At 38.6% G+C, this 17,356-nt stretch overlaps 1 protein-coding gene across 1 annotated transcript; it reads right to left on the reverse strand.

The window, feature by feature from the left end:
- Window positions 1-1,590: 1,590 nt before the first annotated feature.
- On the reverse strand, window positions 1,591-10,981 carry LOC113238412 (the record flags this gene model as incomplete). The annotated part of the gene is made up of 5 exons (XM_026475242.1): window positions 10,963-10,981; window positions 10,213-10,390; window positions 2,423-2,661; window positions 2,303-2,340; window positions 1,591-1,757 (listed from the first exon to the last, which is right to left on the reverse strand). Coding segments are annotated over exons 1-5 (641 nt in total), but the record flags the coding sequence as incomplete, so codon positions are not given.
- Window positions 10,982-17,356: the final 6,375 nt, after the last annotated feature.

The following is a 17,356-nucleotide window of genomic DNA, read 5'->3' on the forward strand; positions in this document are numbered from 1 at the left end:
TTATTATTCTTTTTTCAAATTAATTGACACACTGTTGTTTATTACGTTTCCTTTTGCACGGAGAAAATGGCGGAAGAAAAAATCAAAATAAAAAATGTCTAAAAATGAGCAACTTTTTTTAATAGGCCCTTTCTAACTCTTAATTCCCTTTCCCCTATGTAATTTCACATTGAAGAAAACGTAACCATTGTCGTTTTTTATTTCACACATAACGTTAATACATTATATAGATATCGTTATAATGATAATTATTATTAATTATTGTTCGCCGGTTCTTGAACCTGAGTCCCTGACCCCTGCCGACTGTGCCATTGCCGGGAAATACCGCCTCTCCCATTTAAAAATTCAAAATTAATCTTTTAGGCCTTGGGAGAGGCGAGAGTCTAAAACAGATATAATAACGCACACACTCAACATAGCCCCGCACTACGGAAACCCTGTGCCATGGACACACACATAGATAACCGATAACAAATTACAACCAAACTCACGAGAGAAATAAATATAGGCCATACAAATATTTCTCCCGGCCCGGGAATCGAACCTGGGACCTCTGCGTGGCAATCCCTCATGGTAAACATTCGGCTACGGCGGTAGTCGTTGTAGATTGGTTGTACATAGGAAGATTACTTTTCAATAGCCCCTCGTATTTTAATTAATTTTATTTAGTAATTTATGAGTGCACACGTAGAAATAGGTTGTTTTTTTAATGTAAGTGCTTGTTTTTAACACTTTTTCTGTTTATTGTTCGTTCTTATTTAGTGCTTGTGTTTAATTTGTCTGGAGCTTTACTGCCCTATTTATCATCTAACGCATTTGCATTTCGGTAACTATTGAGATATTGCTAATGAAAAATGGCAGTTAAGCTGATTTTGCTTAACAATAGAAATGAAACTAAATAGGATATAAAACAACTGATTAGAAGGGGTTGTAGATCTCGCTTCAGTGATTCCAGATATCGATGGATTATCTCAACGCAACTTTGCTAAAGTGTCGATTACGTTAGAAAATACAGTGTAGGTGAGTTAGTACCTGTAATTCGCTGTATGTTTTTATTCCTGTTTTTAAAGCTATTGGTTTTACACGAACAAATGACATGGTTGAAAAAATGGCGATTCTGACGCGCTAATCAAACGAATCGTATACCCGCTCAATATTGTTTAAAAGAACGTTTTTTTTTAGTAATAGCGTTGTTCATAGCAACATCGAAAAATAGCAGTGTAGTCTTTTATAACCCCGCGCACCTATTATAGAAGTTAATATAACTTTATTAAAAAGTATTTATTTCAAATATAATAATAAATTGGTTTCAACGCTTCGATAACTCTAGATTGTGAATTTTAACGAGCTCCATTGTGTTTTGCAACTGAGATATTTTCTTCTATTTAATAAGCTCATAACATTGCTACAGTAAATATAAATTTTAATACTTACGCCTGCAGACAGCTTATGTTTCAAAAAGAAAAATGAAACTTTTGTAATTGCTAATTTAATAGACCAGGCGCTTATAAACAACCTTGAGATTTTATTCTTATTCTAGAGCATACAACCTTGCCACGTATGTCAATGTATATAATTCTGAGTACTCACGTGCGCCGTTGCAATGGAAACCACGCAGGCCGACACAGTGACTCGTGCGGAGTGGAAACGGGAGCAGGACGGAAAGCGCGTAAAACGCGCTTTACAACTCGCGCGCTAACTGCTAGCATGCCGACCATTACAACAATACAGGCGCCACATAATGCTGCCCATAGTATCTGTGAAAAAAAAACAACAATGTGATGGATGTTTGTAAACACTGTAGTTTAGCTGCCGAGGCTTTGAAAATCAACACAGCAGTGTCGTTACAAACTTATTTATTTATGACTGGGCACTTATGATCTCAATTTAACACATAAATATTAAGATTACATACAAAATCGTTCTGGGAAAACAATTGCACGCGCCATATTAGCACTAGCGGAGAGTCTCGGCATTGACCAAAGTAAGGGTTCCACTTAATTCTTATTTTTTGCGTAAAACCCTATTACTTGTAATTTGTAACAGCAAAACTAAAATAAACTTATACTGCCTCAGTGGCCGAACGGTTATGACGCTGGTCTGCCACTCAGAGACTCCTGGTTCGATTCTAGGGTCGGGAGAAATATTCGTATGGCCTACATTTATTTCTGTCGTGAGTTTCGGTGCAATTTGTGTGGTTGTCTATGCGTGTGTCCATGGCACCCGCGATACAGGGTTTCCTTAGTGCGGGGCTATAAGTGTGTGCGTTAACAAAATTAACGTTAACAAATAAAGTACTTACATAAGGTCCAATTTTCGTGCCACTGCTCTCTCTTGGATCTAGAAGGAGAACAGACATTTGTACTCAGATATATCAATAACTTAAGTTAATTTTAATCTAAAATTCATGAAAACATCTCACCATAAGCAGTGGCGTTTCCCTCTGGCCCAACGCAACCTCTTTCATCAATTAGGGCAACCCAGGCGAGTATTTTTACATCCAACGTTATTCGCTTATTACTTCGTTCACCGTCACGTGGCGTCGGCCCGGTTCGCTCAGTAACAGGTACTAACAAATATAACGGATCCTCTCCAGCCGTGACCAAGCCAGTAGTGTTCAAATAACGAGGCAATGACCGTTGTAACACTTCTTTTCCTATGCTGTGGACAAGATATACGATATTTAACATTACATAGCAATGAGACGAAGCACAAAGGACGTCTTTATTGCCGTGTGCTCGTCTTTACTGTCGTTTTTTCAAATAACTGCATAAAAGGAGGAGATTTTCAAATACACTGTATATTTTTGTGTATGTTTCGCGGTTACGCATGTAAACCGATTTCGATGATTCTCTGTTTGTTGAAAAGGGGAGGTTCCATTTAAATTTGAAGAAAATATTCCGTCTCTAAGAGTTGCTAGTTAGGGGGAGGAGGGGGGGAACTTCGCAAATAGAAAAAGTAACGGGACGAACAAGTGATGCACCTGATAGTAAACTACACGCCTGTCCATAACAGTTGCAGTGCCACACAGAGCTTTAAATTGCAAAGCTCTGAGGGGCACTACCGCTGCGCCTATCGCCCTGAGACATAAGTTGACAAGTCCCATGTAGCTGTAATTTCGCGATAAGTGAATCCCACAAACTTGTAAGGTTTTTTATTATTAGCAGTTGAACTACTTGTGTAAGATTTCGTCCAGAGAAGTACTACCACCTTACCTATTTCTGCTGCCAAGCAGTAATGTCAGCATTACTGAGTTCCGGTATTGAAGGGTAAAGGTGCTGGTGAAATTACAGGCACATGAGACTTGTCAACTTATGTCTCAGGGTGACAGACACAATGGCTATGACCCCTATAACTTTGCATCTTAAAGCTCTGAGTGGCACTGCAACTGTTATGGACAGGCATGACCTTACTATCAGGCGCACGACTTGTTCGTCCCGTCACTTGATATTATATATAAAAAAACAGTAGTGTACCATTCCATATAGTAATTAATCATATACAAAGTCATTGTCTAATTACACTATGATTATGACAATCACAAGCATGTGAAAACGAGCTTAAGCTTGTGAAAGTGTCAAGACCTCCAAAGGCAGGCAAAGAAATTCCAACAACCCTTATCAAAGTCACAATTGGATCGTAAATGTACTTAACTGGAGCAAAAGGTCCGACATTACGTTTACCGTAAGCTTTCTCAATTAGTATTTTGTGCACTGGTGAACTTTCTAAACAGTCGAAAAGGTATAATTGGTGCCAGAATAATATTCGTGTATAAGAAATTTTAGTGTGCAATTGTTCAAAGTTTTGCCAAAGTTACTAAATAAATTCTGCAATAGATTGGAAATCTTCTCCCTGTTGCATCTCCACTCATGGCTAATGTGACCACTATTTATTTCCGTCAAAGCCCGTAAATTTATTATTGTTTTAATAATCTTCGTACAGAGTACTAAAAAACCGATCTCAAAAGTTCATGGAACTATCTGTCGTGGTACTATTTGCATAGTTTTATTGAAATCGATTACCGGAAAGTGCGCGAAACTGGATTCATTCCCTAGTTTGCCACTTTTAGTGGTGGAATATTGTCTCCAAATTTTAATGGGACGATTACTGAAGTACCCTCTTTCCAATAAAAAAAAAGAATCATCAAAATCGGTTCACAAATGTTGAGTTATCGCGTAACATACATACAAAATTTATAATTATCTCGTATATCCTTCATACATATATTAATATTATGTTATACATTGATAACATCTTTCAACATAATCCGTTAATCCTCGATTAACAAGAATTCATCACAAATCCGGAAATGGGAAACAAGACGCATAATTGGAAACGTAAGCGGAAAATCCGCTTATTGGTTTTCATGAACTTTAACTTTACAACGCCGCCAAAAACAAATTTCTTATTAAGAGTCAATTACATATGCACTGAAGTATTGAATACGTTCATGTTTAAAACGTGTCAAGCATGGAAATGAGGAAAAACGAATTGGAAGTAATAATAATAAGAGAAGAAGAAGTGAACATACAATCAAAAAGATACGTCTTTGGAAATCTTTAGATGTATAATCATTAAAGCATCCATCCATTAATTATAGCCATCATCTGTATTCGAATTCTCCTCCATCATCCGTCGTGACATTTAATAAAAATTAATTATCAGCAACACACATACGTGACACTTGTGGGCACGGATTTTTATTATTATTTTTTATATTTTATACACTCGCGAGCAACCAAACCGACTCAGACCCTACACCTGCATATAAAGTAGTTTTTATCAAAAACTACGCAGTCAATTAATAAAAATGTCTTATTTTCTGATAGCCTGAAACTTTAGCTGTAAGATGGTCTCATTAGCATAAAAATCGATTGCGTGGTTTTTAATGTAAAAATAATGGTAATAGAGTTAACAATTAGGGAAAATAGGAATTTAGAAAAATAATTTATGGAGATTGTTATTTAAATTAAAACAAAAATAATTAAAATAATAATAATAAATTTATTTAATTAATATTTGGTGTTACCCCCTCTAGCCCTAGTAACAGCTTGTAGTCGATTTTTCATTGACCTGATTAACTTTTTAATAACTTCTTGAGGAATTCCGTCCCATTCCTCTAACAACGCCGTCTTGAGCTCATTGATATTTGAAGGCCGGATTTCTGGCTCGGACCCTTCGTTTGAGCTCGTCCCATAAATGTTCGATGGGATTCATGCCTGGACTAAGCGCTGGCCAGTCCATGGTCTGTATACGGACTTCTTCCAGAAACCGCTTAGTTATACGCGAAGTGTGACACCGGGCATTATCGTGCATCAATAAGAAGTTATCGCCTACAAACCCCGCGTACGGAACAACATGTTCTAGGAGAATATCGGTAATATACCGATCGGCTGTCAATCCTCCTCCTCGGCCCCCCCAGACACGAAAACGAGTTCGGTTTTCCCGTCTAAAGAAATTCCAGCCCACGTCATACAAGAGCCGTCGCCATATGCAACAGTTTCAGCGAAACAGCACTGCGAAAATTGTTCACCTGGGCGCCTATACACCCGACCTCTTCTATCACTGCCATGCAGACACATTCTGCACTCGTCAGTAAACAAGCCAGCCCGCCATTGCTCGTGGTTCCAATTGAGGTGCTCTCTAGCAAATTGCAGGCGCGCTTGTCGATGGCTTGGCGTCAATTTCGGACCAGTTGTAGGACGTGTTGGTGTAAGGTTGGCTTCCCTCCCGCGTCTTCGAACTGTCCACTTGCTTACAGCCACTCCTCGAACATGTCTTAGCTCTTGCTGTACGTCGACACCAGTCAGGTGGCGATATCGTTGAGATGTAGAGACTATGAACCGATCGTCGATTTGAATTGTGCACCTGTGACGGCTGTTTCTCGGCCTCCGGTCGAATACACCAGTCTCTAGAAATCTTCTGTATACCCTTGATACAGCAGATTGGCTTAGGTGCAGTTGAGCAGCGACAGATCGCTGACTAAGTCCCTGTTGCAAAAGAGCAACAACTTGAACGGCTTCTTCCGGTGTTGTATCCATGGTTTTGTCAAAATAGTGATGGCGATTCACGGAGATGCGTTCAGGTCACTTCTGGAAAGCGACAGTAGGCATAAGCCGCGTGCGGGAGGTTTTATAGGGTTAGTTGGTCGCCCAACTCGTACTGGGTACCGCGAGTAAATTTTCCTGTACTGCCTATTTTATTTTATTTTTTTAAAACTACTGAATCGATATTGATGATAATACATTTTTAAAGCTGAAGTTTCAAGCATTTTAAACATATAACGTTTTTATAATTCGGTAGTAGACCTTTTGATAAAACCTACTCTTAATGCGCGCTTAGACATTGAGTCGGTTTGATTGCTCGCGAGTGTAGTTATACATCAACAGTAGTACATATAATCTTGGATAACAGTGTACAGCGTAGTAATATAAGTACTTATATGTCCACCTATTAGAACGCGTTCGTATCATGTCATAAAGTTTTATTTGTCGATGGACGACTGTCGCGTCTAGCCTGTTCCCATATCACGATTATCTGTCGTGACTGTTTATTTTATCGTTGAGCGACTGTCGTGTCTTGCTGTTCCCACTAGACCGAGGCGACAATTTATCGGTTCACGGCAGCCACCTTGTCGTTTGCACGACAGAATCGTTTGAAGCTACGACTATCTGTCGTAACATTTTTATCGTGACGTTTTATTTATTGTCAGACGACTGTCCTTATAGCTCTTCTTATTATCACGACAGTCTGTCGTCGCAACGTCAAAAAAGTCGTGAACGGCATTTAATCGTCGTAACGTTTTACTATATGTGAACAACTTCATTTGAATATACAACTCTCTACGTACTCTGCACGACTATCTGTCGTCACGACATGATGGGCACGCGCCCTTACGGATGTACCCAGTATTTTGTGTAATAAAATAATAATAAGCAACAAAAAAGACAACAAAAAATCTTATGAAATTACTGGGGAAGCGATTCGAAAATGTTATTTCTGAAAACATTACGGGAAGAATAAAAAATATATCTATATCTATTCGACCGTCAATTTGGTTGTAAGTAGAGGATAATCTAGGTAGTGGACTGTGCAGAGCTAGGTTAGTCCAGCATCGTAGTATACTAAATATTTTGGCACATCGTGGTAAATTAAAACGTGAAATACACAGAGAGCGGGTGCGAGTCGGGTCGGAACCGCGGCGAGTCTAATTCCGTGTATTTATATGGACGACAACACCAAGAGTGCGGGCGCAAGGGTCCCGTCCCGACCAGCGCCCGAACCGCACCCTCTATCTGTGTCTTTCACGTCATAAAGACAATGTAAAGCCATAATCCTATTGGCTCTGTGCATATTGGGAATATATATAAGTGCCTTCATGGGGAACGTTTATTCTCCGACATGCAGGTGTCCTCGCGATGTTTTCCTCAATGAACCCTTTTATTTGATACATAACCACCTTTTTATTTGATTTTTTTTTATTGTTACTTCACTAATATTTTATTGTTATTTTACGATAAGAATTTAGCTAATGACAGATTTACAAATGAGTCACTTTAGTGTAATTATTAATATTATTTTTTGTTTTTATTTTTCTTTATTATTAATATATATTCGTTATATTGAAAAACACGTATTTTTACATGTACCAATATTTTAATGACAATGAAAGGTAGGCGGTGACATAACAAAATGTAGCATATTTCCACCCATGTATATATCAGGTCCACCATCTTAATTTTGACGAGGAACTCTGGTTGCCAACTGGTGGTCTGTCTGCCTCTTCCAGACTTCTCCGTGGTCAGTTTGAAGTTCGTAATGTAATTGGCCCAACTTCCCTCTTACGGTCGTCAACACTAATTTAGGACCAGTGGGCTTGTAGTTACGGGCCTGAACTCTCTGGCCCTCCCGGAGAGTCCGTAACAACGTGGAAAATTGCGTGCTAGAGGTGGAGATGTGGGAAAATTGCGTGCTAGAGGTGAAGATGTGGTCGTTGCTGGTTTAGCAAATAAGGCGTGTAAGTTAGTTCTAATTGGTCTCCCAAACATCATCTCATAGGGACGGATGTCAGTTGAACGATGTAGTGTTCTCCGTGTTGGGTCTTAATAATTGTTAATTTATCTTGTATATTTATTGATTTTTGTTTCATTTGTAACTTTTAATTTATTTGCCTAGACGGTGAACGGTGTACGGTCAGACAAAAACTGGTTTTTGTTACACCGTTAGCAGCCTAGATTTAAGTTTTTCTTTTTGTGCCTATTTTTTAATAAATAAATAAATTTATTTATCTTGAATATATTTTATAATATATAAATATATACATTATTTAATAACACGGTGGTAATTGACGAGACAAAACGGTTTTGACTCAGCGGTCGTGGGAAACCACGGCCTCTGTTATTCTGCCATAACCTTGTTAATAAAGCATAAAGATATTTTAGGACATCGAGACTGCATAATTAACCCGTTCAGCATCAACCCATTCCAAGCGTAAGAGCGTGCTGTATAAGTAGCCATTCGCGATAATATTTTACGAAATGCTGAAACTATACGTTTAAATTCAAAGTAATAGCGGGGTTCCGTCATTCGCTCGACGTTACGCGATAAGTGCCTACCACTGAGTGTATTGCCGACACTGCAAGCGCCCAGACAAGTCTTTCATTTACATTACAATCCTTGTATAACCCCAGCATTCGGTTCCGCACGACAGCACACGGCGAGCATCGTTAGGCTTGATTCATATCGCCAAAAAACGAGCATTACTTTAGTTTATCGTCTACAAAATAAGGCAACATTTCATTAAACAAACTGTGGTAGGCGCAATTTATAAAATGCAATATACTATAGAACATATTCTCTACTAAATAAAGTATACATTTCTTCAAACAACAAATAGCAAATGCACAAGGCGAAGGTGCTCATATGGCATGTATAGTTCGCCGCTTCTTTAACCTCAGTCCCTGATTCCAGTCCACTGTGCCATTGCTAACGAATACGGAATATGGGTAAATACACTGCACAGATCCAATTAAAATACTCAGTCCGGACCAATTTAGAAAAGTTTATTCCTAAATTGATTCTACTGAGAATCGAACCCAGGAGACAAAGTGTGTTAAATTTGGATTACCTAATGTAAAATCGACTAGCCCGATCATAGAAATAAATGGAGAAAACTTAAACATTGTTAATAAAGCTGTAATTTTGGGAGAGACCTTAGACAGTAAACTTCTATGGTTTCCACATATATCTTCCTTGGCCAGTAGATTATGCTCTGCTGCACGCGCATTTTGTAGAATACGTGAGCTTGCCGATATTGCTACTGCTACACTAGTTTAATTTAGTTACTTTCTTACTATTGTCATGTAGGGTAAAGCGGTAGATATACAAACCATATTTGTGTTGCAAAAACGAGCGATTTGTTCTGGTACCGTTTAGGTTCTCGGGTCCCTCTCAGAGAAAAGTTTAAGGAGACTGGTATCATGACTGTGGCATCACAGTACATTCACTCAAATGTTTTGAATGCCCGTAAAAATAATACATAATTTCGATAAGAAAGAAGATATCCATAAACTTAGAACTAAGTCCAAACTCATGATACCACGATTTCGTTTGACCAATGTAATGTGATTATTTTATGGGGATCTGTATACGTTATTACAACAAGATTACGGAGCATATATTAAGATTTCCATTTCCTAAGTTTAAAAATTACATTAAAAGTATTTTAGTTGAAAAGTCATGTTACAAAATTATTACTGAATTATTGTTACAAAATTGAAATTATTATTACAAAATTATGACTACGTGTCAGATAAAGATGTATGGAAAGACAACATTAGTCTAGATTCCACACAATTATGATTCAAAGTGTATTCCATAGCATTTAAGTAAGTTTATTTCAAAAGAGCAATTCCTAGAGTTTCTTGCTCGTTCTTCTCAGGGCGGTCAGCGGAGTGAACGAGCAGTAGCTTAAAAAATGACGTTTGCAAGTGTAAAATTGTTACCTATGGAATAAAATGATTATTTGACTTCAACTTTAACGGGATCTTCTCATCTTACGATATTTTTTATTACTCTTCAAAGTGATAATTATATACTATGTAATTCCCAATAAGCACATAGGTCGAGAGGCTTATGCTTTCCAATTATTTATTCATAGTAAAACTTAGCTATTACGTTTGGTGATAAATAATATGCGAAATAGAAACTAACGTAACATGATAAGACTGTTTCGTCAAGTTCCTGGGCAGGCGCTGCGGAAATTTCGGTGGGGGCAGGGACCAGGTCACGTTGACAAAAAGTTCTCCCATGATGGAGACTACGCGGGCTGACACTTCGGGGGTGGGGAGCCGCTCGGCGTGGGCGCAGGAACACACGCTTGCAACACATTCTGGAACAAAATAAAGCTTTTTAGACGAATACTGATGAACTACATGCAGCCCTAACTATTGTCTGTAGTTTTTATTTTAAGTGAAAATTTTGTTTGACAGGTTCGTCCAAGGAATTACTGCCATCTTACCTATTTCTGCCGTCAATCGGTTTCAAACTGAAACTCAAATCATCTTTATTTCATAGGTAAGATGAATTACAGTTGAAATCGTCATATTTTATAATATAAAAGTAGGTAACGAGACTTACTCGCGTAGTGTTAGTCGAAAGCGGTTCGACTAGTTTCGACCATAATCGATGGACTTCTTCAGGGGTTGAGTGCAACGTTCGCGACCGCATCTGCGCGCGCGCCGATGACGGAGTCCGCAGTGGGGAACTCGGGGGGCTGATATGTTGCGTCAGCGCGTCCTGGAACTCTTCTTTCTTACTGCTGTCCATAGGATTGTTGTCGGGAACAGCTACGCTACGAAACAGCCACGCTACCGGTCTCTCTACCGATGCTGGTCGAGGCCTCGTTGATGCAATTGCCAAAAAAAAAATTAATAGAGACGGAGGCTGGAGCTTGCCACCGACCTGGAAGCTGTGTCTTCATGTCGCTCGGTATGCAGCTGCAGATGTTAGTAGTAACGACGAGGTGAGCTCTGTGTGCTGGACTGTTCCCGACAACAATCCTACGGACAGCAGTAGCGAAGAAGAGTTCCAGGACGCGCTGACGCAACGTATCAGCCCCCCGAGTTTCCCTCTGCGGTCTGCGTCATCGGCGCGCGCGCAGAGAGCCGCAGCGCGCAGTGCTAGACGTGACGCGGTCGCGAACGTTGCATTCAACTCCTGAAGAAGACCATCGATTATGGTCGTTACTTTTATATTATAATGTGTGATAACCGCGTTCGTTTTCATAATAAAATCGTCATATTCATTAAACTCTACTGCTCATTCGTAAGGCAGATACCCCTGACAAGAATGAGCAAGAAACTCTAGGGGTTACTCTTTGTAATATACGTATGAATAAAAATGGAAGTAATTTGCTTCCATTTTTATTAACATGGTCTTCCGCAAAGTAACGCCTGAATCTATTAATTACGTATAAATACATTCTATCATTTACAATTTATTTCAAACGTCACATCGATTATAGAAAGGGTCATTACCATGGATTTTTATTTTCCAATTACGCTGAAGTTGTATAACAATCTTTCGTTTAAAGTTTTTGTTTCGCTACAGTTTTAAATCTCGTAAATGATTTTTTTTAAATAATAAATAATAAAACGGTAATGTGAGCATTAATGCGTTCCGGTTTTGGTAAGGGTGCTGGTGAAATTACAAGCACATGGAACTTGTTAAATATGTTTCCGAGTGACAGGCAAGTGGCAGTGTCTTTGCGATTTAAAGCTCTAAGTAGCGCTGCAACTGCTATGGACAAGTGTATCGCTTACCAACAGGCGCACGAGTTATCTTGTTCGTCCCATCACTCCTTGTCTACCGTGTCTCTATGCACCGACCCAAGAGATAGGGTTTTCCGGGAGACTACGGGCTCCGTGGCAAGACCAGGGCGGGCGTCCGGGCCAAGCCCTCCTCCAGTGATACGCCTTCACGGGCGTCTCTAGTGGACCCGGAATTGGGCATGGACTCGCCGTGGTTTGTGGTTAGCTGTCGCTGATGAGCACGTTCGTCTGCCCCGGTAGTATCTAGCCGGGGCGTTCGTCCCGAGAGTAGCTAACGCGTCTTAGTTGCGGTCTAGTTGAAAGCCTGAGGCGAGGAGACGCGCTGGATTGTCCTTTAAGTCGGTAGCTATGTACGGGCATTGTCGCAGGACACTGCTACCTGGCACTAGCCCAGAGAGCTAGTAGAGGACGAGCTAGACATCCTCCGATCCCCCCGGCCGCGTAGGAATTTGGAAACTGGAGAGACGTCGTTCATTCGGCGTCGGGAAGTGAGCGTGCCTTACAGCTCCGCCACCAATGAGGAGATTTGGTAGTCGACTTAGAGTCGGCGGCTCAGCGGTGGCAACCGCTAGTTGTACAATGCGCAACGGGAAGTGAGCGTGCCTACAGCTCCTGTACCTATCTGGAAAATAGGGAGGGTGCTGTACGTGCACCCGGGGCAGCTCACCTAACGCACTAACCTTACAAAGAACTCCGGTTCTTTCCGGTTCTAAAATCTGGGGTTAGGATTTGACTTAGTGCGGGCTCGGTCGCCCTTCCCGCATAACCAAGAGGTTGATAAGGAGGAGCACTACAAACAAAACTTATATAGAAAGATATGGGACTGTTGATCCCGTTACTCGATATCATAATAAAATAAATCGATTTTACTGCGTATAATAATTAGTGTGAATTTCCAAACACAGAACAGTAGAAGGACAATTTTTCAGTAAATAAGCCCGAAAGCAGTAGAGTGAGCATTAACGCGTTCCCGTTTTGAAAGTGACTCGTGAAACTATAGGCACATGAGACGTGTCAAATTAATGTCTCAGGGTGACGGATGCAGAAGTAGTCAATTAGACCTTTGCGACTTATGGCTCTCTGAGTGACACTGCATCTGTTATTCATAAGGGTGTCATTGACCACAATTAGACATTACACTAATACATAAACTAAAAAACCTGACAGACAAAGTAAATTATATAAACAATCAACCTCTTATTTCATAGAGCATCATTCAGCAAAAAGAGTAAAATCAAGCATGAAAAAGTAGTAATCATTCTTGGCTGATCTGCCATAAAGGTATTCTCATGAATGTATAATAATTACGAAACATGAGAAGATATATATTTCAATCTATACGATTCAGATAGTTTTGAAATTGTAGTTCAATTGTAATAAATCAAATCGAGTACTCGTGTAAACATTGATTCTATTTTGATCCGACACCGCGAGGAAATTAGATTAAACAATAGAGCTCTGGAATCTATATTGTAACAGGTTCGTGTAACTATTATCTTGGAAGAAGATTGGGATAAGAGTAACATCTCAGAGAAAGAGAAAATATTATACGCGCCATTTAAACCAGGTCCTTATTTACTACAGCAAATTAGCAGCAGGCAGCTGTAGAACTGTTAGTAATTTAATTAAATTCATAAATGTGGTAAAAGAAGGAAATAAAATTTTATTCCCCCATTAATCAAACGGTTTTTCATAAAGCTTAAAACATATGAAAGGTATGAAAATGGTCAAAAATAATAATCATATACTAGATAAGCTGTAGGCAAAATATTGGAAATTGTAATTAAAAACTATATAATTTAAACTGAAAATAATTGTCTATTTGAATGTAATGTAAACATGGCAAATAATCTCTCCCGATAAACTTTTTCGAAATTTTAGAGAACTTTTATCTCTATTTGTTTTATTATGTCATTTGAAAGAATAAATAAGATAAAAAATTTAAAACCAAAATCGCCGATTGAGTACAATATTTTACAGGATGTACTGTATACTTTTTCAATCTCACGAAGTTACACAGACAAAAACAACGTTCTTAAAGATAATACGTGCACATAATTGTTTACATGCCGTGTCTAAAATGTTTCTTTTATTGTTTCGTTAGCTAGGAAACAAAACAATAAATTGCAGTATAATTAAAAAATGGAGAATGTAGGTAGAGAATGCCTAATAGTCCGTCATTTGTACTGTTTTGTGTGCAATAGAATTTGCATCAAGCATCCTTTGGTAGGTTAAATTCAGACTCTATTTTTATAAGCATATTAAGGAATATATAAGCACGAGGAGATCAAAAACTATCGTGTCAGAAAGTGTTAATTTGAAATAACAAACAAAATTAGCAAAAAACGTAATTTAACAATCAGATAATTCGAGCTCATTTATGATTGTTGCCAAGCGTGTGTCCGTATTACTGGATACTGGAAAAGCGAAGAAAAAATTTTGATTCCTCTATAAAGTTATGGGCACTATTTGTTTCATTTTTTTTTGTTTGTCTTGTCAGCAGTTGAAGATACACTACGTTTTATGTTTCATCTGGTAGATAATGATAGATAGCAATTCGTGTATAAATTACCTTTTGCGATAAGATTAGATGGTCATTGGGTTTAGGTATTGTAACTGAGGCGTAGCTTGGGATGCGTAGCGAGAGGTACTTTTATGAATATAAACCGGAATAATCTTCAAAATTTACTTTATTGCACTTTTTTACATACTTTTAGCGTTTGGTTATATTTCGGTATGTCAAGATGCTCTATTCTTTTTTTTACTTCATTTTTTAACACACATTCTAATTACAAAACTATTCATTCAGCCAGTGATTCTACTCATAGAGTAGAGCCTAGACTACACAGTATTATATGGAAAATTATTAGGAATTGCTCTGAGTCACAAAACTTCAGCCAGCATTTCTTAAATATAAATAAATAACAGACAACATCACATACGTTGCTCAGATTAAGTAACTAAAAAGTAAGTAACTAAAGCACTTGTGTTATGGAAATCGGAAACAACGGCTGTACCACGAATACTTAGACCCGAGACAATATAGAAAAGTTAGTTTTTCTACATTAATCAAACCCCGGACCTCAGAAATGGCGACACCATGAAAACCAGCGTGCAAGCCAGTCGATCACGAAAGTCGTCTAAATAGTCGTATTAATTTATTATTTACGTAAAAATATAATTATCAAAGTAAATTTTAAAACCATTGTGTAATTATGTCAAAGTTGTTGTCATAATGGTGTGTTGCGAATGCGTCGCGAACACGCTGCATGCGCACTGCACGCGCGCTGCACGCGCGCTGCATGCGTGCAGTTAAATACATATTAATATACATTGTGGCGCGAACGGCACTCGAACAACGTAATGCACGTGTGCAGCTCGCGACGCTTTCGCGAACAATAGCAAACATTGTGTACGTCTGTAATTGTCAATTTTGTCAGTTGTACTTTTATGTCTTATGTTCATTGATTGACAATACGAAGTTGATGTGCCTATTATAATAAAATAAAAATAGAATTTCACCAGTTGATCCCCAGAATGTCACGACTATATTCCTGATAAATACATATATTAAACATATAGTACTCTCGGCACATAAATGGTATTTAAGTGATAGATAATTTGAAAAGTGTGACGTGATAGAGAAGTTACATCTCGTGGGAAATAGGAAAGCATCAGCGAAATTCAAACAGGTCCATCAGCGAAGTTTGTAATGGACATAACGAGGGCTGGGACTTAGTAAGGGACCTTGGAAATTCTAGCGTACATTACTTTGAACATCAGGAAAGTACTTGTCAATCTAATTAATGTACATTTAATTAGTGTACAAGGAAATATCGTACAGTCAAAATCAGTATACATCCTTGGTATACAGGAGGTAAGCGTGCTGGTGAAATTACAGGCACATGGGACTTGTCAACTTAAGTCTCAGATGACGAGCACAGAGGCAGTGCCCCTAAGATCTTTGCGATTAAACTAACTACCACTAAGTGGTACTGCAACTGCACTGGATAAGCGTGTCGCTTACCATCAGGTGCACGATTTGTTCGTCCCGTCACTAAAAATGTCCAAATCAATAGTATACCAAGGAGGTACCTTGTGGCCACATTAGTATGTGGGGGGGGGGGGGGGGCTGATGCCGGTGGTGTTAAGCCCTGTTGGATGGAATGTAGTAGAAGTCTCCGCAGTGTAGTGTGAGAACAAAATAAGAAATTTAAATAAAAAGGTGGGATGACGACGTAAAAAGATCACACCGTCACAAGTATATAGCGAGGTAAAGTAGTTTAGACCTTACCGTACCTTGAGGTAAAGTAGTTTAGATCAGGAAAGTAATTTGTAGCCAAGTACTGTACATCAATAATAAATATTTCCAATGTACAGTCAAAAATCACAGGTATGTCAAGGAAGACGATACTCCTAGGTAGTATATCCTTGTACGTACCTTGTGACCAGAGCACACTAACAAAAACTTTGTTAGCTGAAAGCCAACAGGTGTTTAGTACCTCATAACAGTTTTTATTGTAATGCGTAGGTATTTCAAGATTGCGTGAATCAATAACAATGTCAAATAGTGATAAGTTAATAACTCCGGTACCTACCTAAATTAAATCATTCACTAATAAAGTAATTAATGAAAGTTGTCAATACCTATTCCGTCCCATATGACATATGCGGCTGACGTTAAGCTGTGAAGCTAAATGGAATATCATAAATTTGAACGCTATATAAATGACGTATGCGTATGCATCCCCTCGCAGTGATGAGGGGCCCTGAATGAAGCCACCCTAATAATAATAATAATAATAAATGACGCAAGACACAATTTTCAAAGGGACGGTAAAGGCATACAAAATTTTAGTGAGTATAGCTACACTAAAGTCCTGCAGCGAGATGGGTAGACGACATCATCAAAGTCACGTGTTGTAAACGGGTAAGACTACCGCAGAATCGTGATAGATGGCACAAAGTACGGGAGGCCTTTAACCTTTATACATTCATTCATTCATTTCACATCATAAAGATATCAATTTTTAATTAAATTTTTATTCAATTCATATTCAATTATATTTTGTGAAATTTCTCCACTAGTTTGTTATAATTATTAATACAAAGATCGAACACTCAGAAAAACACTCATGACAGATTTCTCAATCTATGACAGATTTCTCATAGATGGCGCTACGACTAAAAAGTCGTTGAAAGACCAAGTACAAAGACACGACGCAAGCACGGAGAAAAATTCGTGAGTTCCGATGGTTCATTCCGTGGCTTAGTTGGTATAACGTCTGGCACGGTATGCAAGAAGACGTCGGTTCGAATCCGACCGGATTGAAGGAATTTTTTCTGAGTGTTTTTCTGAGTGTTCGATCTTTGTATTAATAATTATATCAATTTTTGTTTGAAAATGTTTATGTTGTTTATATTAGGGGTTAAAGTATGAAATTGCCGTTTTATTGCAATAGGTTCTTTGAATTTTCATAGAATCTTCATGGTTTGAGGTTTTCGAATGAAACTTTTTTCAAATG

Source organism: Hyposmocoma kahamanoa, unplaced genomic scaffold (assembly GCF_003589595.1).
Source record: "Hyposmocoma kahamanoa isolate Upper Pololo Valley unplaced genomic scaffold, ASM358959v1 95472, whole genome shotgun sequence".
In the NCBI taxonomy this organism is placed as follows: domain Eukaryota; kingdom Metazoa; phylum Arthropoda; class Insecta; order Lepidoptera; family Cosmopterigidae; genus Hyposmocoma; species Hyposmocoma kahamanoa.